Source organism: Ptychodera flava, chromosome 5, assembly GCF_041260155.1.
Source record: "Ptychodera flava strain L36383 chromosome 5, AS_Pfla_20210202, whole genome shotgun sequence".
Lineage (NCBI taxonomy): Eukaryota > Metazoa > Hemichordata > Enteropneusta > Ptychoderidae > Ptychodera > Ptychodera flava.
Window position 1 is genome coordinate 43,918,905 of NC_091932.1, and position 26,470 is coordinate 43,945,374.

Below are 26,470 nucleotides of genomic sequence, written 5' to 3' on the forward strand. Positions count from 1 at the left end.
CATATGCTCGAATATATAAGCTAAATCTTCAAAGCAATTTTATTCAAAATTTGAGAGAAAAAATGGGAAAATTCGGCCATTTTGGGACTTTTGTCCACTCCGAAGGATCTTTTTTCCCTCGGGGTTACCAAAATTTCAATTTATTTTCTCTAACATTCATTCATTTGTTTGTTTGTTTGTTTGTTTGTTTGTTTGTTTGTTTGTTTATTTACCCTGGCTTCACTGTGGTACCAGTCAGTATGCAGGAGACTGAGTATGGAAATAAAGGTGAACTGCCTCCCCTTGATAAAAAGAGTTTCATATATCATTATCATGCATGTGATTTAATTATCCATGGTTCGTACGTACGATAATTTCAACATACGTATTGACAATTTTATACACATCCATTTTATGATTTGACTGAATTTGCAGCTTTGTAATAATTTTCTCCATCAAATAAACTTGGGGATGGACGGCCATTTAGAATTTGATAGTACTTGCACAGTGACGCCAGATTTTTAAGCTCAACTTCAAAAGAAAATGGTTGAAACCTTCCTTGAGAAAAGATTTAATAGGGAGATTGTGTGAAGATTTGAATAAAGGTTTACAGTTGGTAAAGTGGATGGGTTCTACAAACAGCTTTTAGAAATGGAAATACAGCTTGGTTAAGTATTACAGAGATTATATGAACATTTGAATCAGAACAATCGTGCCAAGCAATAATCTAAATCATAGTCATAAGCTCCATAGTGACAAACTCCATATAACAAACACAAACAGCATAGTACAACAAATTTGTACCCACACACACAACAAAGTCAAATCCGTAGAAGAAAGCATATGGAGCTCCGGTAAAGTCAACCAAGAAGTAATGTCTGGTGTTTGGTGTGTATCAGTAGAATTTACCATGAAACTGAAATTTTGAATTTACCTGCAAAGTGATCACTTTAGCAACTGTGGTCACATTTCTGCTTTCCTAAGAGTTTATTTGATTACCATGGTAACACTAACACTGTGACAAAGGAAAGACACTATCAATGGTAGAAGATGAATGAACTTTTATCTATTAAGATGTTTTCACTCCAAATATTTAGGTTTATTGGCCAATGATAATCAAATGCTTTATTTCCATCTTAGACTAAAATCCGTTCAAACATGGAACGATTTTCATCATTGATTGTTGCATTATTTTAAAGCACTTTTATGTGGTTAATCAATATCTTTTGAGCAAAATTTCCTAAAAACTGTATTTCCTACACAAGACATGTAATTTCAGCATTTTTACATCACAAAAGTTGTCAAGTTGAAAATAGTTCTGGTTCACTTTCAGTCAAGTGATGACTATGCCGCTGGAGGGTGTGACGTTTGATATATGAGGCATATAATAATTCTGAAAAGACCTTTATCTGCAAAGATGCATTGAATACACACACACACACACACACACACAATATATATATATATATATATATATATATATATATATATATATATATATATATATATATATATATATATACACACACATATATTATATATATGAAATGGGCTATCAACATACCAGTATGCAATATTTGCATTTGCACACTGAGAAAGTCAAACAGAAAGTATCAAGTTAATGAAAAAGATTTTTAATAACCTTATTAAGACACTTGTAACATTGCTTTCTGAGATCAGACTTCAAGCTGTTCACAGATAAAACTTTATATTTGTATCAAGTTTCACACAGGTTATCACAAACCTGAAGAGAAAAAAATATGTTCTTGCTTCTCAAAGGACACTTCATCTTTACTTTGAAAATAGAGAGCATGATAGTTTCTTAGCAACAAAACCTATTCCGCAATCCTTCATGTATTTTAAGATCACCATACCCACCCATCAAGCCAATATTTATAATAAAGTGGCAAATCTCATTTCATAATTCAAGTTGTTGTCTTATTTCTATGTACACCATAACAACCACAACCCATCCTGACCTTTGACCCCAAAGGTGCACTTCAAAGTGTACAAACTCTTACTATCATTTTAAGCAAATCAAACAAGAATTTTGCCCTTTCAAAATCTAAAGACAGAGAACATAATGTCAAAAATGAGAAATTTTTGTTCAAGACAGGTTTTTACAGTGTCAAAAGGCAAAGTTTTGAGTTTGTATCAAGGGTTTACTCATTTTTTTGGATTCCTTCCCTGTTAGATTCTCCAAAACTAATGTCTAACCTTTGTTTGAACAAAAGTACTGCAATGTGCAGTGAAAGTGGTCACCATAGTAACTGAATGGTAACTAAAACTGTATTGGATGTGTGTTGAAGCTTAATGCAAAAAGATCTATTCATGAAAACAAAAGAAATGTAATGCATTTTTTGATGTATTTCTGCAACTAGGTATTGTAAGAAAACTATACATTACATTGAAATGCAAAGACCATTGAAAACGATTTTGGAAGAAAAAGTTGAAACGCGATAAATTCATCTGCTTTGCCTGAGGAAGTGATCCAGAAGCAATTCAAAATGAATATGAATCACCTGCTACCTTCAAAGTCCTCTTATAATTTTCAAAACAGATTATATGGGCTTGTCATATTCTACCAGTTTTGAAAATGAACTTGACCTGATAATGAAAATTAAACAGGCAGGAAAGGGCAAAAGAGGTATTGAGATACACTTCTAATCAAAGCTGAGGGGCCTTTTGTTGAATTTACACCTGCATGGAGGGCCTGTCACAGTCGATTCCAATTGGAAAAAGTGTTTTCTTCAAATTCTGACAGCATTGCAATTTGTGTTGCTGACACTGAAGATGATTTGAATGCCAAGAACATTGCCAATTAAAGTAACTACGTTACAAACATTTACATAAAGTATTTCAAAAACATGGAACACCAAAAGAAAAAATAACTTATACCTATTCTTGCTTAGCTACACATCATCAAATACCCAAAGTAAAGCAAAAGAAACAGTACTTTACATAAAAAATGGAAATTTTCAATTGGAAAAATGTCTGTCAAATGTAAATAATTCCTCACATTGATGACATGACACCTTTTGTCAGTAATCTAGTCTTTACGAGTTTTATGACAAGGCATTTATGATCTGATAAGTTTTTGACAACTGCATTTCTCATTGAGTGAATTGTATTCAAGGCACATGATATTTACACCGCATGTCGAAAAAAGTTTCTTTGATTCTTCATGAGTGACTGAGTAGAGTTGCTTGTTCATGATGGCAAGAGTTCCTAAACTTGCATTACATGTAAATTTGTCTTCCAGGAATGTACGAATACTGCCCCCAACATCAGCTTGGCAAATGAGTAAAGAGGGCGCTGCATCACACCACTGAAATCACAGTTGCCAGCCATAAATTGCAGGGAAATGCAAGAAACCTGAAATAAAATTGAAAAACATTCTGTGAATTAAACATTTGTTGAATAAGAATTCCAAGCTGATGATGTACAAAACATCTAAATTGTTACAAAAATCTACAGACGGTTTGCAAAATAAAATTTGGCTCACTATTCATGATTCAATTATAATCTTCAGGCATTTTTTGTAAATAATTTACAATTTAAGAAATCAGTATTTTTGGTCAGAACCCTGAAATATGCTGAGAGAGATGTTGATAAAATACTTGCAACCAAGCTAAGAGACAGAACAGATAATTCAAATGTGACATAAATTACTCGAGTGTATCAGAAATGAGCCAAAGCCAAATTCATTTCAAGGATATAAAAGTGTACTTCTTGGCTCTACAGAAATTTATCATCATCTGATTAATGGCCGTAGACTTTGTACTGTCTTTTCTATTCTGGCTATCTACACAATGACCTGATAAACACATCTAAATCTTCTGAGTTTCATTGAAAAATTGTTGTCATGCTCAACTTTTCTGATCTCCATTATTCTGTGTAAAGGTGGAAATTCATCTGAGAAAACAGGGCTGTACCAAAGTGAGGTAGAAAGAGGGTTATGTTTGATGAAATGTGAAAATTTGAATGGTATTATAAAGGGGTTGAATTTTTCTCTCAACCAAAAGCAATGTATACTGAACATTTAAAACCTGTGTGTATCTGTGGTTATATGTTTGGCAGATCATATTGGGTTGGAGTTTGTACATGAACTTTGCGCCACATAACTTTCACATACATATATTGCATAGAGTTTTCATAAATTTTGACATCGAACTGGCTTTCAAAAACTGCCTGTCACTAATATACATGACAAACACTGACAACGGGCAGTGCATGTAGTCTTGGTTCAACGACCAGCCAGTCATGACATTGTATTTCATCAAACCAGTCACTTTGTCACTGCTATTATTAACCTTTTTCCCTGTACACAATGTATTTAACAGTCTCTTAATTTATTGCAGCCTGTGTTATCATGACGTGTGTCCTTGTAAGAACACACTATGCATGGGATGGTATACACAAGTAACTGGTGTCAACACACTGGCCACAAATGTGATGAGATTTGAAAGTATCCCAGTATTCTGTCAACTACCAATTTTGCAAATATATTTTGATGAAGTTACAAAAGTAACATGGCAGTTTGTATATGAACAAGATTGGAACTAATTTGGGATAATTGGATGGTGAAGTAATGTCGATTTAATCTACAAATGTAATCTCACCTGCTTTTCTTTTTACAGTAAACACTTGTTTTTATGAGTAATTTCTAATATTGCAACATTCAGCTGTAGGCCACCTAACACTTTTGAGAAATTTGAAAAATATGAAAATCCAATTATCCCAAATTAGTTGCAATCATGTTTATGGTACATTGCCAATGTCATCGTCAGAAACACTTTTAGGTTTTGAAATGACAAAAGAGGTTTCAACCGTTTTATCATCTCAATTATAGTAGCCATTTTGAAATTCAAATAATTGTAGAGTTTACATCATTTCTTTTTGGAAGTTAAAACTTTGCAAAGTGACCCCTGCTTTTTGCTCTTGAGTATCAATGAGAGTGGTTGAAAGTTTCCTTTGGGAAACTTTGAGCAAAACTTAAAAACTTTCTTTTCTGAGGTGGGCATTTTCTTGAGGAGGGAGCATTTATAATATCATGTTGCAAGTAAATTTCTTGTACAATTGTCCTTCACTGGGCATCGATTAAACTGTGTCTAGACTTATCAATATCATTGTATCCAATACTTAAACTTTTACTGCTGGTGTTCAACATTTCAAATAAACATAAATGTTTTGTAAGACATACAACTGAGAGTTTGTTTGTAAAATCATTCACTTCTAGTTCTAGATGATTCATCTTGAAATCTGCATTTTCCATTTCATGAAAAAATTGGTGATAGTATGATTTCATTGTGATTTCATTGCTGATCTCATTGCAGACATTAAACTGACTTTGATCATGTCTATTATTATTTCTACTCAACTCATCACTTGATACGGCATTAAAAATCTCTCAAATATTAAATTTCACTCCATGACATCCATATGTTGGCATATTGTCAAGGATTATGCCCCTCTAACCAATCATAGAGACACTTTAGACGACAGGTCAAGGACTGAACACATGGACTGATCTAAGTCTGCCAAGATATATGTGTTCTTGTGTGAGTTCCTGCAGAAACAAATATTCTTAAGGCATTTGTCATGCAATGCAACTGCAAAATTCTCACAAGATTTAAAACTAAATTGCTTCCAGTTGTTTTTTTTATAACTTTAGATTTGGAAGATCAGTGTTTATAGCATTCAATCAATGTCAGCTCCAAAATGTATTGATGTTTAAACAATGTAACAAACTCTCAACTGAAAGTCATTTCTATTAAAACTGGAAATGAAATTGTTAAAAGGACTTTCAGAACACCAGTCAGCTTGGGACATATCATATTTTGAAACTAAACTTTAAATGCCAAACTAAACAATACATTGACTTCCTGACTACCCATTTCATGTTGTGTGTAGTAATAAATGTACAACATCTTGAAGCCATCAAAGTATTGCATTTCAAACTGTAATGGCCCAAGGATAAAACATATAATACACTGTCAAACATACAACAGAGGGATAGTTACTGTATAAATCTAACATAATACTCGTGTTAATTTTGTCCTGTGTATTGATCATCGCTTCATCTTTGTAAAAAATGTTGAAATGTATAAAATATCAGGTAGTTTGCATTTTTGTGTTAGGTACTTTTTGTTATTTGTCATATTCATATTAACAATAAAATTCATTATCGGTATTTATGTAGAATATAGAATGAATATTCATATCAAATATTCAAATTAATTGCAACAAGTTGATGTTTAGCTGGCCTTCATCAAAACATTGATAATCCATCACATTTACTGTGGCTATAACTTTTAACAATACGGTAGTTTTGCTAGTATTGCTCTGTGCACAGGACTTAAAATTCCTTGGTCCTAATTTCTCCAGACTGTCAAAATAGCAAGTATTCAGTTTATCAACAAAGGATGCACTGTGTATGGGTGGTGTGGATTGTTATTATTGACAAATGAATTACAGTTCAGATGTAACTTCTCATATCAACACACCAGCGGTACATGTACACATCGCACACAAATTATTATGTTGACAAGCTGAATACTCCAGGTACTTCAACAGTCTTCATGTTGATTACTCAGCTGTGATTCATACAAAACTATACTGAAACAATTCTAGAAATTTAAAATTGTTGTGGCCTTGAAATGACTATGTAACACATACACTGCAAACATATCAACATTTAATGCAACCACTATTACCAACAAGATACAGTCATCTAAACTCTTCATATTTGATCAGACAAATGTTCCTCAGGATGGCAGTGATGTAGCTAAATTGACAGTGCTGCCTCCACAGTGACAGTGCTGCCGCCACATTGACTGTGCTGCAGCTAAAGTGACAGTGCTGCAGCTAAAGTGACAGTGCTGCAGCTGAAGTGACAGTGCCGCAGCTAAAGTGACAGTGCCGCAGCTAAAGTGACAGTGCTGCAGCTAAAGTGACAATGCTGCAGCTGAAGTGACAGTGCTGCCGCCACATTGACTGTGCTGCAGCTAAAGTGACAGTGCTGCAGCTAAACTGGTAGTGCTGCAGCTAAACTGGTAGTGCTGAAGCTACCTTGACAGTTTTGTAGTCAAATTGCATCAAATATTTCATCAGAGAATAGATATCTGCCTAAAAGTAAACACTCTTGCTTACATCATTCATTGACTGGAAATTCCTTTGAAGGAAGACATTTGACAACGTACATTCTTTAATTTGGGATTTGCTTTCCAATAATAACCTTTTCCATATATATTTCCATACATATTGCTGAACCCTGGATAACTGCTTTTACAGAACTGAAGGAACAATCATACCGGTATACTAAACATTTCTTCAAGAAACTGAATATTTCTCTGTCTCCTGCAAACAATGTCTCCTTCGTTTTTTGTGAAGAATATTTTATGGTAGGCTACTCTGTGACTGAAATATCTGTTATAAGATTTAGAGACACTTAGTTTTTCAAGTGCTGTTAAAAATAAAACTCATCTTAGTGCCCTTTTATCAAGTGTCATTGAAATTTTATCTCTCACATATGTACTTTTTCAGTAAAATCAATTTCCCAAATGATACAACTGAAAATCAGCTTATTTCTCTACTAACAAAACAAGACTCATCCTTTAATGAACAACTTGCAGATTATATTTTTACTTTATATAAACAAAGAAATACCTAGTTATATTTATTATTAGCTACTATTATTATACTGTATTACTTTATCTTTATTGGAGAAAAATTTGAACTTATTTTTATATCACACTTTTATTGCCACAAATGTGATGTAAATCCTATATTTACAAGCAAGCAATAAAATATTATTATCATTATTATTACGTACATGTACCATGGTAGATAACAGATATGGAAATGACGTAACACCACATCCTAGTACAACATGCAGTGTGTTCAGATCTCAGATTTAGAGAGCTACAGAAAGTCTTGTTGTGATGGCCATGTGCTGCAAGTAGAAATTCTTTCTGTTGCTATGTTGGACAATTTAGTCTCATGGAATTAAGCCAATTACCATGGTAACAAAACATCAAGGGGCGTTATATACAAGACAGTATTTCAATGAAGTGTCTGACTGGTTACCTAATGACAAGACATTTTCAGGGTCTCTGGGTGTTGTATTTCTACATGCTATTGAATTCTTAAGTAACAGTTCATGTTTAAGTGCACTACCAGCTGTCTACCATGAGTTCATAATGAAGTCCAGAATCTGGTCATGAAAATCACTCTCTGCAAATCCTTCACATGGCCTGAAACTCACTCATTACAGAACATTCAAAAGCTGACAAGACATGTAACTTACAGATAGAATTTGTTATTTGTACACCTCAACAGATTTATATTATTTTGTTACGATAGATGATAAACATGAACATGGCAGAGAGTTGCATGACTCTCATTTTGAGAAAGAAATCGGAACAAATCAACACATACAAATGTACTCTGTGCATATTTATTGATGACACTGAATTTAACTTTGTAACAGCAGAATTTTCTCAATGTCAAAGCTAAGACAGAATTGTGTCACATTTATCACAGCTGTATCAATCTAAATATTTTGTCTGATCGTGAAAAGGAATTAATTGATTTGCCATTTTATTCTGAGAAAAGAAACATTTTCTTTATGTCATCATAATTTGAAAGTCAAGAGATAGCGTGTCATGGATGGTATGTACAATGTACCAAGAATGGACGGTTTGTCTTGTGTAATGTTCTATTCCCTTTCATGATCTTGTTTTTGATGACGAGAATGTATCATTGCAGTGGAGTGGGGATGATTGTATCATTGCAGTGGAGTGGGGATGATTGTATCATTGCAGTGGAGTGGGGATGATACAACTAATGGCAGAAAACATCTTTTAAAGGCAACAAGAAATCCTTGAAAATATAACTGATGGCAGAAAACATAGACAACAAGAAATCTCTGAAAATACAAACCTTCATCCTGAATATTGCTAAACAATTTTGGCTTCTTAATGTTAACCTAATACTACGGCATAATAAACATTACGGGAAAGCTCCATTAACTTAGGAATACCCCACTTCCCTACTTTAAGTTATCAGAGGATTAATGTCACAGACCTGCCTTTCCTACAATGGCACCAGCTGGATAAGATAAACGTAACAATGGAACATTAATACCTTGGGGGATTAAAAGTCTTCTGTTTGTCACCCGAGTTGGTCAGGCAAGGACCCTGGTTTCAGGTACCATGCAAGTTAATGCAGTTTTTCCCTAATGATGATTGCCTCTGTGTTATGAATTTTGCTTAATTCTGACATTGAAGTGAATCCATATCAAAGGTATTCCAGATATTCATTATCATTGATGTCACCATCAACCAACACCTACCAATATCTACCAACACCTACCGACATCTACCGACATTTACCAACACCTACCGACATCTATCGACTTTTACCAACACCTACCAACACCTATCGAAATCTACCGACATCTACCAACACCTACCAACATCTACCAACACTTACCAACACCTACCGACATCTACCAACATCTACTAACACCTACCAACATCTACCAATATGAAATAGCTGTATGATCATGACTGCATGGGTAGCCAAGCATTGCTTGTTCAGAATACCACACATAAAGCAAAACATTTAACATTATGACCTTTGACCTGTCTTACAGCTACCGGTATTTTCCCACCACATTCTACAGTCAATACTGACAGTGACAACAATAACTGAAAATCGCCACAAACGTTTTCAAAATAAACAAAATATGATTTAATGCTTTCCAATTGAATGTGGATATTTCATTAAACTAAATATTTGTGAGAAAAGTTGTAAGAGTTTAGAATTGGGAGTATTAAAACCTAGATTGTGGTAGAATGTTGGAAACAAAGGCATTGTATTCAAGCCATTGTTGTTTGATAGTGATAGCCCCTGGTACTGTTCAGTAGACAATCATCTCTGTTGCTTGGGTACACAACTAAAAGCAATGCACAGCGGAATGTTTGGAATTCACTGTCCAAATTTAAGCCGAAAAAAACACCTGATCTTTAACTACGCATGATAAACTTTGCCATTGTTCAGAAAAGTAAATGTATTGAAAGTTACAATGATAGCAAATCAATAACAATGCAAAGAAGTTTAATCGACCTCATCAGGATTTAGTTCTGAAAGCTTAAATTAAATTCCCTAAATTACTTTGATATTACAAATCAATAAAACAGCAATACAATGTTGGCTTTCCAAATCTTTCCCTGACTAAAGGTAACAGCCACCGTTTTAAAATTCTAAAGTTGAACTTTAAAAGTAGATATATTCTTCAAATTGTGACATACTGTCTGTGGTACTTATTTATGTTTTTATGAGATTTAGAATCCCTGGTGCTTTTTTACAAAACTGTGCAATGTGAACATGCTGTGAGCAATCTCAAAGTTGGTGCATTGTCTTTAGACTCCGATGAAATCCTTTGTTGTCAGTGTGGCCTGAAATAAAATCTTTGTAAAGATGAAATGTCTCTGTTGTTTGGAATGTAGGTGATTACCTTCCATTATTGGAAAACAATTTGTCTCCATTACAAGGAATCCTGAACAATCCAAAACTTCTATAACCAGTACAGCTGAATGCTAGCTTTCATGACAATCACAAAATACCCACTCCAAGGTGATATTTCATACCATGTCTACAACATAACCCACAACGAGAACAACGACATTCACTTCAAAGAAAGACATCCTGACCCATAAATAAACACATTCCTCAGTGACTAAACTGGGCTCAATATAATGGCCTGAAGGGGATATTTTTAAATAAATATTTTGACAGGAGTCATTTTTCACCACACAGCCATTATACATTGGTAGTTTCAAAAGCTGTGGTGTTTCCAAAGAACATAAAATATGCCAGTTCTCTTTTCCAAAATGTAAATCAGTAAAATGAAGTCACTGCAAACTCAAGCAAATGCAGGATGAATGTGTGACCTATTTCTGGTAGAACTGTCCAAATATTTGTTGTTTCTGAACAATTCACTGAATTTGAGCATTGCAATATTTACATCTCTTTCCACCACAAACAAAAAATCAGATGATGAAAAGGAATTGACCTAAAATTATTCTTAAAGGGACAAAGTCGGCCATTTTTTCATGAATTTTGTTTGATACAAGATACTATTTATATTGTTTGATATGTTGAAAGATACTGAATGAATGGGTGTATTCGACCTAGGTTTTAGACACGACATATGAAACCATTGCGAAAATGAATTAATGGTCATGACCATTAATTCATTTTAGCGATGGTTTCATTTAACTTGTATAAAACCGGGGTCGAATATATGCATGGTCACCCATTCATTCACTATCTTTCAACATATCAAACAATATAAATAGTATCTCGTATCAAACAAAATTCATGAAAAAATGGCTGACTTTGTCCTTTTAAGAATTTGCATATAATGTATTTTGGGGTCAAAGCTAATGAGTATCATGAACTCGTTATCACAGATTAATATCAATTTTGTTCCAGTTTCAAATGTATATCAAAAACCATCGACACAAGGAGGTCATGTCACTCTATGCAATACATTACAGGTATCATCAATCAACATATTTTCCTGGCCCTATTTTGGAAATTACCCTTATTTCTGATAACAAACACTGATAATATCAACTTCTATGCTAAAATAAAAGTACTTTTACTTCGCAAACGATTAAGTGAAATTACAAGAAGATCAAATTTTGTTCTGAAATATGCACGTTCTGATTACAACTACTTTTGAAGTCTGTAGAAGTTATGAAATGTACCAGGGTCATCTCCATTGTAATCAAATTTCATTGTCGCTTGCTTTGTGTGGTCGGTGGTCACTCTATAAATCTAAGCGATTCTGATCACACTGTCGCTGAGAACAAGGGTTTACTTTTGTATGTTAATACTCTTTGTTGTGGAATGTTCTGTGTTAATATCAACAAATCACCGACACTTACAGTGCAAGGGACAATGAAATGGACATTTAAAGATGCCTGGATGGGTCCACACAATGAAATTGAACAGGTCAAGTTTGGACAGGTCCCTGTACAGCAACTAAGACATTTAAGAATTTTAACAGTATCTGATCCTCAAACTATTTTCCAGCCAGTTTTGATGAGATTACAACCCTGTCTATAAAGCTTAGAAAATCTCTGCTTCAGTGGAGTGGATATTGTAATGTTCATAAAAAAAGAACTTTTAACCCGTGAACAAAGGTGCTTTTATTCACTTTTGAAGATTACTCAGTTATTAAGAGATCTATAGGTATTTGCGTCTTGCGCTGTTTTGTTAAATAAATGTACATTTTGATTTTGGAGTGCAATAGGTGAACTTGTTGCTATTTAAAACTTAACTTCTAAGTCAGTGGCAAAAATATATCAGACATCTATTCTGAATTTGGCATGACTTCTAGTTTGTTCTGGGTTAATCATAGCAAAGGCACACCATTTCCTACCATAGCTGTGTCTATGCCTAGAAGTCATCAAGGTAGCCAATTGCATTAACTTGATGAAAAGATAAAATTTATTTTTTTGGAATTGATCTAGAATTTTACCATTTACTTAAGGCTCTTTGGCTTCAAAGAGTCCCATATTAACAGACTAAATTCTAGATTACTCTGGAATCTATGCCAGCTAGACTACATTATCTTACAGGTCATTCTAATCTGGTTCAACAGGTACCATTGTACAGTACCGGTCAGTTATTCAAACACAAATGTGTCACAAGCTTTGTTTCAACTTGTCTTCCTGTTTTGAGAACAGTTCACACCTTCAACTCATTGTACATCACAGACACCTTGTCTTGTAACCACAGTGGAGGGACGTGTTTTGTAACAAATAACTCCCATTGTCATTATTTGTGTGAACAGTCGGTAATTTCGATATTGTTCAGAATGCTTTCACTGGTGTGGTTGGACCATTATGCCATAGCAGGGGTGAAGGGGTTAATATTTTGAATAGGTAAGCTGTGAAATCAACCTGTTCACCCCTATTCCCTGTGAACTGGTCCACACTCACCATTTGTAACAATGGATTTAGGCCAAACCACTGTAGTGGAAGGGTTAAATTTAAATTAATGCACTGATATTTGGTGGTTGACTTTGATGAAAATTTCTAGATCAGGGATGATACATACCTTTTGATTGGGTTGAACCCATTGGAATACTTGGCTATGATATACTCAGCGACCTTGACCTAGCTTTTCGGCAGTCACATAACCATTTGATGATTCTAGCATTCTTCATGACGACCGACTGAGAGATATCTGGAAGTCTATCAGGGAATCCCATGTGAAATGGTCCCTTTGGGCTATCCAAATCACCTTGCCAGGAAAAGTCCTGCCAGTGGCTGTCCCCCGACACTGAACTCCGATCTCTTGGTCCATGCATCATATGGAATACTTCTTCCGTCGCCGTCCCGGTGGGATCATAAATTGTGGAATCCTCCATGCCCATTCTGCTGAAGAATCTATCCTCATCAGAGTTGTAATTTTGTTTGGAAAATTTGTGGCTGACATCGGATCTAGATCGATGTACTTTATGTCTAATAGATGACTCTGCACTGTGGTAGGAAAGTACTTCAAAATCGTCACCACATAGCCTACTGTAATTATTTCTATCAGCAATGTCTCTGCGATTTAAAGAAGCATACATCAATACATTGGGTGACCGTCGGGCTATTAGGTTTTCTTCTGACTTGAAATATTTTCTAAAGTCAGGGACATAACTTGTGTGTGTTTCATATCGAGGTTGGAAAGTCTTTTCTAATGCTGCACGATCCTTCTCGTTCACTGGCGATCGGTCACGTGGACAGTGATCATCAGCAGTCTCGTTTTCATTGGCAGATTTTTCAGAGTGATATGTACTTGACCACTTCAGACTGTCACCTTTGCTGTCAAACCCTGCATCACTTATTGGAGTTGCTTTGCCATCAACTTCTGTCTTGTATTCGAATTCCGTCAAGAGAAGTGACAACAGCTGTGACTCCAAGGGTGATTTACGATCACTTCGTCCACTCTTTTGAGTTTCAATTCTTTTTGGAGGAGTCATATTAATGGTGACAGTTTTGACTCCATGTCTTTGTGGACTTGGACTTTTCTGTGTGTTGGCACCATCCTGGTTGTAAATTTGGAATTTCTTTTCAGTGTGAGGACTCTTGGCAGTGACATCTTGTCTGCTAGCTTTCACAGGAGACGGTTCTGTTCCAGAAATCACTGTACTGTGGTTAATGTGTCTGGCATCATGCAATTCATGTTTCTCTGGGTTCTTATGAACTCTGTTGGTGTCGTGAAGCCATTCATTTTTTGTGACACTTTGATTTTTACTGAAACTGTCACGTCTGACGTTACTTTCATGATAGCTTTCAATGTTGTTGTTTGATATTGCAGTACTGGAGTTTTCATTTGCAGGTTGATGAAAATCTCTCCATCTCTGCAGCTGACTTTTCCCTAAGCTGTTCCGTCTCATGGTGTACTGGAATTCATGTTTGACAGATCTAGGGCTTTTGGGGAATGTACCGTAGCCATCAGGCTGGCTTTGTTGCCATTCTTGAGTCGGACAAGGATCCCTGTTGTCACTGAACAGTTCATTTTGGATATGAAGACCACGTCTATTTGAATGTGAAAAGTTTTCTATAGTGTCATATTCTTTGCTTTCATAATATTTGTGTTCCATTGGTGGACTCACCACTGCACTGTTACCCGTAACTGTATTATGTCTTCTCACACACCTGCGAGCACTGGGACTTTTTGGTCTCACAGTGTTTTGGTTGGCATCTGTAACTCCATAATTTTGTCCATCAATGTCCCTGGCTGAATTATGATAACTGAAGCACCTATCGTCTCTTGGTCTCTCAACATTTTCTGTCTGGTCATCGCCTTGCAAGTTATTAAACAAGTTGACCAACTTAGTGACATTGTCTACGTTGGTTACAGGAGCACTTTTGGACTTTGCATGTCTTATCTGGAGACCATTGTTGGTGTTCACGTAGCGTGAAGCAGTCTGACCATTCACCAACTCTGCATCCCTTCTCAGTTCTGTCTGTGTTTGCTGTGTCACGTTCTGAAGAAAACCACTGTTTTTGGCGTGATTCTGGCCAGACTGCGGATACACACCACTGTCAAAGCTGGCATCGCGGGAATGGAAATCCTTGGGATTCAGTTTTGGTTTGAGTAAATGTACAGGTTTCTTTGGTACAGGGGGTCTGTCTCCTTGCTGTTGAACTCTTGCATTCTGTGCATTGTCCGTGCTGTTTGTTTGATTAACAACATCAAGGTTATAACTTTGTTGTTTACCTGGCGTGAAAATCACGGTCTCATAACGATTCCTATGAAGTTTCTTTTCCTCGTCACCTACTTCACATAGCTGTGTCTCACCCTGTCTGCCATTTTTGTCACTGTACACGTCCTCCCCTGCACTAGTTTTAACATATCTGTGTCTGCTCTCGGCAAGCAGTTCAGCCGCCGTTTTCCGTGGCTTCTGTTCCTGGTGTTCCGCCTGTGCTTTGAAGAACTCCGGACCCTTGTTGAGGATCTTGAGTGGAAATTTACTGTAGGTAAACGGCAGTGCTGTCAGAGCCATGATCCGTGTGGTATCATTTCAGTATTGGCAGTTCAAACTGTCGGACTGTAACCTCTGTGGCAGCCGTTGGTACCCTTATTTACCTGTTCTGAAAAGCGACAAGAAAGAAAGAACCACTTAAATACAGTCATTCATTTGATTGGTTGCCATTGTTCGCTGTGAAGGTATTCCTTCCTCTACTCATGAATAATTAATCAGCTAGCCACTTCGCAAAAAAGGTAGAAACTGATTACTGTAGTGCGCTTATGGACATTTACATAACAATAGTGACAGCAGCTGGAGCCCACACAAAGTCAACGTCAACATTACAATGTATGGCTTCCATGTCATTTCGTAAGTTTCTGGGCAAACATGTCCGTGATACTGTGTTGTTTCTTGAGCTATGCCAAACCTAACAAACTTGTTGCCTCAAACCTTTCTGAATGTCAATTTGTCAAGAGCGTGGGAACAGTAAGTTATAACACCAACAGTGCATGACAACTTCTCAGAGGAAAAAAGAGAAATGTTTCGTCATCTCTTAACACAAATGAATGAGTCAAGGTGGGTTTGGCAGGGGTTCAAGTCATTGATTTCACTCGTGGGAATGTTCAATGTGGATTTTTTGGGTGTATCGATTCTCTCCATTTTGTTTTTTCAACGGACTTTTGGGAACAATTAACTCTCCCTGGATCATTGTCTGTGATGAATAAAGACGACAATAATTATTATTTGTAACTGGTCAAGATATAGACAATTAGCAGACAAACTGGAATTTCTAATGCTATAATTTATATTTCAGACAATAAAATAGACGATGCGGAATTCTTTGTAACAACCACACACGGAGTTGCAGGCAGGACTTTCTTTGATCAAAGACACCATTGTGAAACTTAGAGACGCAGCCGTTATTTAAAATTCAAACAGACTGATATTTCAAGAGAATAAAGTCTTTGTGGAATGGACAGTGAAGAAACGGCCGTAACGGTCTACATTATACACGACTCAGTAAATTCGGTCTGTCTAAGTGTAATTGTTTGAAAAAATTCATGAAATATTGTAATGATAGAGAAAATAACTGCACTGGAAAGGTCAGTCGTTTGCTGGAAATAAAACAATGTATTGATTGTGGCATTGACCTTGATGTGTCAGGATCACAACAGTTGCATCAAGTCAATATTTGGCAAACATGTTCTGGAATTGTGATAAAACTGACTTTGTGAACAAGCATGTCCAATGGGCATAAACAGAATACTTAAAACAATGAACTTGTACTTCAGAGTTCATTTGACCTCTGGTATATTTGATACTTTCAATGGTATATTTGATACTTTCAATGGTATATTTGATACTTTCAATGGTATATTTGATACTTTCAATGGTATATTTGATACTTTCAATGGTATATTTGATACTTTCAATGGTATATTTGATACTTTCAATGGTATATTTGATACTTTCAATGGTATATTTGATACTTTCAATGGTAGATCAAACTTTGCATTCTCATAGGGGTACAGATGTTTTATGACAATTAATATCTCTATAAAGTCAATTTACGCAGTCTTTTGATGGCGTGTAAATCTGAGAGAAGTGCCAGAACAAAATTTCTTTTTCACCTTTGCAATGGAAATGAAAAGCTTCAAAAAAGTACGTCTGGTCTGTGCGGGTAGTATTAGTGGTTAATTACCTTTTGTATCTTGCTCTAAAGTTTCAACAAAACATCCAAAGATCTGCCTCTCACTGAGTACCTGTATGGTTCTTACACTGGTCAACTTTGAACAATGGCCTAGTGAGTCTGGCCAGATTATGTTTACAATCCCATTCTTGGTCAAGGACTATTCAACATTGGTCAAGGTCAAACTTCAAATCTACACAGTGCTTTATATCATACTTGTTACAGTTGAAAGAACCTAGGTTTTTTGTGAATCCAAGCAAATAATGATGAATATTGTTTGATGAACAAAATGACATTGTGCTTCTCATGGTCAGTTTCAGACCAATTTCAAGATTACAAGGAGTGAACTTGTCTTTGCACTATGTGTCGGTGAGAACTTTGATGTGTTGTACATTATCAGTCCGGGTCAGCTCCAAAATTGGAGCGCTATACCATAATATTTTCCCCCTCTCATTAGCCAATCAGCGGCCAGCGCGCCATCAGTAAAAATTGTATTTCCTGGCAACCTCCACATGCGTCCTTCGTTACGTACGCCATACTGTGTCGAACTCCCGCGCCGTATTCTGTCATAATGTCGAACAGTTGTGTGGCCACTCTGTCAAAACACAATTTCAAAATCGCGTACCAGTTTTATTCTGGCTAAGACAACCAAACCCCATATATCGCTGTGATTCCTAGACTCTGGCTTGAAGTCCTGCGAAATATAAATCGTGTACCTACACAGATCGTTCAGAATACCCCATTTGTGTCGGAGATGGCAGCGATACAAATTCTACCGTATGGGGAACAGTTGTGTGGCCACTCTGTCAACACATTTTCAAAATCGCGTACCATTTTTAGTCTGCGTTTGACAACTACAGAACAGGTATCGTTCTAAAGCTCTGACATTGCTCTTCTTTCTTGCAAAATGTTATACGCGTACCTACACAATAACCTTTATAACAGTATTTCTAATAGAGATGACGAACATCCACAAATGATTCTCGGTACTTGAGCGAAATCGATAAACTTGGGGTAGAAATGAATCGTCAATATTTCGAATATTTGTTCACTAATCGGACTCCTTGTTGGACATGACCTTCTGCAGAACACGTGGATTATGTTGACTGTCGAAATTCGTCGAAATTCACAAGACAGGGGCTTAATAAGCGGCCCAAAACTGCCGATCACACTTGGTGGGTAATTTGTGACACAGCGTGACCCGTACTTTATTAATGATGTAATCTGGTCGATGATTGGCTGAATGCCGGAATACATTATCATAATGAGTCTCCAATTTTGGAGCTGACCCGGACTGATTATTTTACCTGACTACCCCAGGAACCCAAGAATGGTGAAATCCTGTTAATGTTTTCTGTAGATATGCGGGGCTTAACCATTCTAAAAGGGGGGAGACGACAGTTCTCAGAGTGACATAAAGATTATATTATTATTATTAATATATTCAGAATTTTGAACCTGAAAGAAATATTTGACAACTTTTGAGCTGATGACTTGAAACATGAGAGCCCTATAGACAGATAAATGACATCTTTGTTTGAAAAATACAATTTTAGTGTCTTTCATGTGAGTTGTAACTCAGCAAACTAGCTTCCCGTCATTCACCTACAGAAAGTGGACCCATTACATGTTATCTTGGACATGAATATACATGTACCGGTACATAAAGTACATGTTGACTACTGTAGAGGTCTGGGAGATGTTTATGCAAGATGAAGATGGCAGACCTTAACACTGTTATGATATCCTATGATCTCAATGCAGACTTCAGCTCAGCAATTACAAAATGAAAAGCTTTCAGTTTTGTCAATGAGACAGTGACTGGCACACTGTCATCAGTGTTATAATACCATGGCAACAAACATGATGTAGTCAAAAACATGTTTTATTATAATATTTAAAAAAAAATGATTCACATATTATTTATTTGCCTTTGAAGAATTTTATATCATGGCAACCTGTGACTAACACAGCCAAAATGAGAAAACAGTAACACACTTGTCATGGTGCAAACAGAATATAAACGGACATAGATTTGAGGCGTGATTATGATGTTGTACTTTAAGACTGATGAAACACATTCACAGTAGCCTATGGTGTGGTTATTTGATACATAGTCTAGATGGTTAGTAGACCTAGTGACTGAAATCGTATCAAAACTTTACCCTCAATCCTTTGAAGTAACAGTTTTGATGTCTGTTTTTGCACACTGCATACAGAAAAAGAAGTGGAAAATGCAAGATCTACGTTTACAACTAAAAATCTGTTAATGCTTGGTTTTGTTTCCACGATGGGATGCTTTGAAATTCTGAAATTCACAGCATACTTTCTAAAATACTGTGTAAACCGTAATGAAGCCTTCCATAGCATTGTCAGAATGCACACGGGTCAAAGGTCGTATTGCATTCCCTCTTCAATATTGGTTGTCAGTTTTCAGCAACAGGTGGTATATAATAGGTACATGAAAATGTCACAGCGCATTTGAAATACTTGCACAGAACTATCCCTATCTGTACACAGTGCAGGAGAGCTGACACAGAACTTAAAGAAGGATAAGATATATAATTATTATCATTGTAGAGAGTTATGTCCCAGCAGTGGTTTAAAAAGATAAATAATGCACCAAGACCTACTTTGTTCCACCACATCACAGCTGCAACTAAATCTATGCTTCATTTAATCTTTCTGGGTCCCCTGCCCACACACATATTCACTACCATACAACTTAAACAGCCACATTGTATGTCTGAGTCATCAGCACATCTCACATCACCATCATTCTTTGTTGGTAATTATTGCCAAATTGTTCTTACAAAGACAAAGACACAAAAAGGTATGTTGTGAGAGCTGATAGCAAACACTTGATAGGCTAGATTGGGCTAGATTGGTACACGTATGTTCTACTAGGTACTGATATTTGTGAGTGAAACTACATGGCATTATATGCTAATGACAGACCTATTAAATCAAATATTAACCAAGCAGTTTCATTTACATGGCAAGTATGGATTCAAGTTCAAATTGAACAGAGCTGATATCAGAGCCAGGTATACAATGTACATCAAAATGACCTTTAGTGTGGGAGTCATTGGTGAAAGGTTTTACTACCAGCCCACTCACAGCAAATGAGTTCACACACGTACCTGGTGTCACCATGGCCTAGCAACTAATTTACAATTCTGTGTCAGTACAAAGCTATTTCTGGAACTGACACAAATTTTACTGATTTGACATTTCATTCCTTTCAAGGTTAAATTCTGTACTAAATCTGCCCAGGTCGAACTTTCAACTGATAAAATCCCTTTATGCCATTCATTTAAACTTCAAACTAATTTTGGCAATTCTTACCTCAGGATCTATGAACAAATCAACAAGTTTTATTGATGCTGGGCGACTTTGTACAATTTGCAAGTCTAGAATGAAAAATGTCAGCTCTTGTTTCATTATAGGATAATGGCAATATGCTAATCACAAGTTACATGTACTATTCATGAAAACTGCTGATTTGGAAATACTGGCAGTTCACATTTGATGATCACACATTGATTCTGACTGCAGTTGGATATTAGTAAATTGACAAAAACTTTGTAAAATGTCCGAAAAACAGAACCAAAACCATTTGTAAGTCTGACTCAATAAGGATTAATTTTTAGGAAACTTATTAACTGATGTTATGATACATGTCCTTTTTTTTCAAGTCAAACGGCCAAAATGTTTTTTCATTACAAGAAATATTTTCATGAATGGGCAATTTCTTATTTAAAATTGTTTTTGGTTACAAACTAGACTCTCCACAGTCGCTGTGCCTTGTTTTGTGCGCGCCGCGATGGGCCTGCATTCGAAGGCTGTGCAGCTGTGAGCACGCGCTGCCAGACACAGCGACTGTCCGTTCTTGCAAGTATATGAATATTCATAAGGGTAGTGACGTCAAAAGAAAAACCTATCTAACTGGGCGGAGAGAATATATACTAGTAGCTGGTAGACCTATATACGTGGTATGTTTTTATTTTTCATTTTTCATTTTATTTGGCTATGCTACTTGTCATTTTTGTTTTGATTAACGGGTGTGTGGAGTTCTATAAAGTACCCGGATCAAGCAGAAATCCGACCGGTCGCTTGCAAGAACGTCCAGACCCTGGGATTCGCGTCGCGTCTCTGAAGGGCGCGCGCGTGTTCCAACAGGGAAGAACGCGAATCGCAGGGTCTCTGCCAGACTAGTTACAAACTTGATAAGAGCTGCAGTAGGCTGTGTACACTCCACATCATCAGATCAATAGGATGTTATGTTGGCCATTTAAAGTTTTGTACTATGAACTTTCTTTTAGTTTCAACTTGGTATTTTGTTTGCATTTTCTCTGACAGATGAGTGATGGAATAAACAAACAAACAAATAAACATGCAAAGGTCAACCTTACCATAAAATAATAAAACAAGACCTTCTGTTGTAGATTCCACACTGTACAGAAGAAGTACAATATCTTTATCAGGGTTTGACAAAATAAAGAAATAAGCAACCTGTCAGTGACACTTCAATAATCCATAAAGGGCCAGTAATGCTATCTTTTGATGATTTTTTCATCATTTTTATTTTGTATATCAATTGTAAATTCTTTTTCTACTCCCAAAAGAGTTATTATTTAATTATTTAGCTTGTTAAATTTGCGTCTATATGTGTAAAATGCATCGTTATTGTTTAAATTTGACTTCTAGCCTGGACTAGAAATCACTTTTTAACAATAACAAAGCAGTTTTCACACGTACAGGCTTTGTTGACGAGCTGAACACTGTATATATCAACATACCTTGGGGAGTAGAACAAGAAATTATGGTTGTCATCCAAAACAAAAATGGTGACAAAAAAGATGCAAAACTAGATGACAAGATTAAAATTACAATAGCTGATGTAGAGAATTGTGTTGTCAAAGACATGAGAGAGCACCTTAATCTTTGAAATGAAGCTTGCACATACAGACATCTTAATCTTTGAAATGAAGCTTGCACATACAGACACCTTAATCTTTGAAATGAAGCTTGCACATACAGATGTATCAATTCACCTTGATGTTATTGTTAGATAATAATGGATTAAAAATTAATGAGAAATTAATGGTGATATCAAAGCTATCAGAAATCATCAGGTTAGCTCATGGCAGACTGTATCTACTGACAGTACCAGTATGTCTGACTGAATAGTTTGTCAGCAATCTTTCAATGTACTGGCCGATATATCATGTAATCTCAAATCCCATATTTTGCCTTTCAGGTTCATTCAAATGAGCTGTGTACTTTATAACAGTTTATTCAAGCTTTAATAACTGAAATAAATGCCTCTTCAAAATATAGTATCGACAGTAAATGTTTTCATGGATTGCTTGTCAGCACAATATTGCATATTATTTTTTTTAATTTCAACGTGTGACAATCTATTTTAGCTTACCTGTAATAGGACAGGTCTGGTTACAGTAATTTGATGTCGCTGATTCTTACCATTGGACGTATACATAAAAAGCTACGTCTTGTTTTATCCGCAAGTTGACTATCACTGGTCTATTAGCAGAGGAAATGCATGGCTTAGTTCTGTCTATCAGTGCCTAAAACTCTTGTAACATCTGCCTGTCTATCTATCTGTGTAGACTGAAATATCCGTCCCTCAAGGACACAGTCACTCTCTGTGCTCTCCTCTTGAGTGTAGACAGCGTCCTCGAGTGGCAGATCATTCACCCTACTATCTATGATGTTCATCTGATTCTAATGTATTTCTTGACTTCTTGATAATTATAAAGACATTCATGACTGCCTCTGCTAATTAAATTTCTTCTCAAAACAGCAGTAAGATAACAACATTGGGTAATTTGTATGAAAACTATAATGCACTATGGGTAATTTGTATGAAAACTATAATGCATTATGGGTAATTTATATGAATATTTATGATGCATTATGGAGGGGTCAAATTGCTTTGTTGAAAATTGACGAGTTCATCATGCTGCACTCAGGGATACACCATTTAATGATGAGGGGAATAAAAGTTTTGAGGTCAGACACACAGCTAACGCAGGACAAACTTCTTGTTACTTGTATGTTTATTTACTGCAAGTATCTCCATTTTGTGAATATCACGTAAATAAGGAAATATTAGAAAGCTTAATATTTTACATGTATGTACATGATCATATTCCAAAATCTTTAATTTTGGTAGAGTTTGACCCCTAGATCCAATCTCATTGGTTAATTTTGTTAATGTTTGACCCCTTCACACCATGGTTTGATCCAACCTTAGTGTTTCCTATAGCAAAGTTTAATTTCTTCTCTATGAAATAAAGGCAGCAAAGATAAACTCTTCTATAATTTAAAGGGACATAAGCTGTAACTTGTGGCAAGTTTTTCAGTATTCTGCTTCTGTATATCAACTACGATGTCTGACCCTAATCCGTTTGTCATGCTGAAATTTCGAGTATTCTTTTTGTCAACACAGCTTGTATGTGTGTAGTGATCATTGTTTATTGTTTACAAATGAATTCTAGTCCGGACTTGAATACAATTTTCAACAATAACAATGCAGATTATACTCATATAGGTTGTGTTGATATGCTAAATACTTGGTATTAAATTACAGTTTAGGGATTCAATGCGGAAAGTGTAGGGAACCCACAAAACAAAAGTTCTGAAAAAATAGCCAAAAGATACAGCTTGTGGAGCTTTAAAAAGAGGGTTGACTGATGCTATCAGGATTTTCAAATACTTGGAATAAAACGCTGTACCATAAAGGTATATAAACAGCTGTCACTGTTCAGTCTGTTGATAATATTCCCATAATTTTGTTCTCTATAAGACAGTATTTTCTGAATTCTGTTCCCCTACAGCGTGTCAAAATACCACCTTAACAAAACAAAGCATTGATAACTTATGATGTAATGTTACCTTTGTAAAATGAATTCTAGGCTACAATCCATTTGTCCACAGTAACACACATATTGGACATTACTCACTACAGACTGTGTTAACAAATTGACAACTGTGGGCATTTCAGAGTTGAAACTCCGGGCATTTCAACATGGCTGTGTAAGTGGAAAAAGAAACTGCATTTTACAAACATTCAAATAAACCTGAAAAATTACATGAAAAGTTACAGTCAATGGTGCTTTACCCTTTGAGTGCTGTAATTTTCCCCACCAAAATTTCAGTGCAAGATTTCACCAAATTTTATGAATTTTTTGTACTTTTTTGATAATTTTGGATCAAATGGACATCAAATTTCATTGGCTACAGTTTTTTATCAAAATTTTTGCAAAAATCTGAAAAAAATTTGCCTGGGGTATATTTAATAAAGGTGATAAAAATTGACTTTGGCACTCAAAGGGCATAAGTGAGTTGTAATACGTCTGCAGTGCAATCTGTACTTACACTACACAGACAATGCATTGAATTTGAAGTCACATGAAGATAACGAATGTTATTCAAAATACCAAAATTAAAACTCTGTGACTATGGATTTCAATATCAGAGGTAGAAAACGTCTTTTTGTTTCCTTGAAATGTCATTATTGTTCAGTATTGTTGTAAACAAGGTCAATACAAACAAAACAACATCAGACAAATCAGTCTTTGATCATGAAGTACTCCTGACAGTGTGTGTGACATACGGGTATATGTGAATCTAGGCTATGAAGATGCCAACTTACATTGACTTCACAGACTTCCAATGTCATTCAACAGATGGTCAATGGATTGACCTCTCAGATCTCAACGACTCCATAGCATTCCGTACTCTACCAAAGATGGTCCATCAAGTCTGCTTCAGACTTAACATGTTTACTTTCCACAATATTTGACAATTGATGTTAGCAGCACTAAATTTATGCATGAATTTTGCATACAGTTTATTTATATCCCACAGTTCACTGCTCCTTTGGCAGGTGAAAGGTCACAAAATGCCGGACAAGCTTGTATTTTATTTCCCATTAGGAAGTCAAAATCCTTTGATGAACTTTGCAAAACTGAATTATTCTAAATGACTTTGCAAATAAAAATGATATTCTGTACGTGACTGACTTTGATGAGGACCATTTTATCTTGTGATTGCAGACATAGTTTAGCCTGACCTTGGCTCAAGCTGTCTGGAAGTTATCAAATCAATATTTGCTTTTCAATGTCAACAAGCCTGTCGTCATATCACCTTATTCAGATCTGAAGTAGTTCAACAATCATTAGACACTGAATGGCAGTGGCTTGTACTAATATTGGTAGATAAACACAATGTTATTTCTTGGAACTATTACTCTAAATCACAAACACAGTGTGTGAATTCATTTTATACTTTCTAAGACACACAATTCTCATGCAGTGTTTCTAGCGCTTCTCAGGTCGTTTCCACAGCAACCGTCAAATAATCACCAAAAGTAAAATACAGTTTGCAATCAGGCATGCTGTTTTTCTGTTTTAATCCTGACCACCTGACAACTTTGGATAAAGATTTACATGATTTCAAATATATTGACGATCAGCAGGATGGCTAATCTGGTGTTTTTGTTGTGTTGGCTCACTTTAAAAATCTTTAATTGCAATTTTTCATTCCTATAATTGATTGAAATATTTTTATGACATTTGAAAACACAGAAAAAACTGGCATAAAATTCAAGCAAATAAAATGTCATCTGGATGTTCTCTGAAAGACACCGATATCAACAAATGTGAAATTAACTAGATTTACTATGTTTTGCAAACCAATAGAGTGTATGACTTCAATATAAAACTGATTACACGCTTTGCAAAACACAATATCTCAGTTTGCATATTGAGTCAGAAACCAGTGTCTGATTCCTTAAGACTACCAGTGTCTGATTCCTTAAGACTACCAGTGTCTGATTCCTTAAGACTACCATTGTTTGAGATGATCCAAAACAACCAACCAATAAATTTGAATGACTTGCCCTTAGGATGCTGATGAAAAATGATTATTGCAAACCTCTAACTTTTGAAAGTGGCAAACTATGAAAGGATTATGTATTTGTTACCAAAGCTGAAAATAAGCTCTCGTCCAATCAGTACAAGGCCCTGGCGTACTTGACACAATGATATCACATAATTTGTCATAAACTCTTTGCATTGTTCAAATCTCATAGCTTGCCAAGATAAATTTTCAACATTGAAAACTTAGAGCTATGTAATACTATTCCTTCCAGTGTGCCAGCTTATGTCAGGTTAGAAACACACACAGTGTCAGTGATAAATTTTGCGTAAAAATGTGATGTCACAGCC

General features: G+C 35.8%; 1 protein-coding gene across 5 annotated transcripts in view; it reads right to left on the reverse strand.

The window, feature by feature from the left end:
• Positions 1-1,597: 1,597 nt before the first annotated feature.
• Positions 1,598-26,470, reverse strand: part of LOC139134059 (uncharacterized) — a 51,475-nt gene continuing 26,602 nt past the window's right edge. For 4 of the 5 annotated variants that reach the window (XM_070700929.1, XM_070700933.1, XM_070700931.1 and 1 more), the window contains exons 2-3: positions 13,117-15,647; positions 1,598-3,354 (exon numbers count right to left, since the gene is read on the reverse strand). In XM_070700929.1, coding sequence (XP_070557030.1) covers positions 13,151-15,559 — 2,409 coding nt within the window. In that variant the 5' untranslated portion in view covers positions 15,560-15,647 and the 3' untranslated portion in view covers positions 1,598-3,354; positions 13,117-13,150. Of the gene's footprint in view, positions 3,355-13,116; positions 15,648-24,894; positions 25,043-26,470 lie in introns of those variants that run through there. The other variant, XM_070700932.1, reaches the window with a different exon arrangement.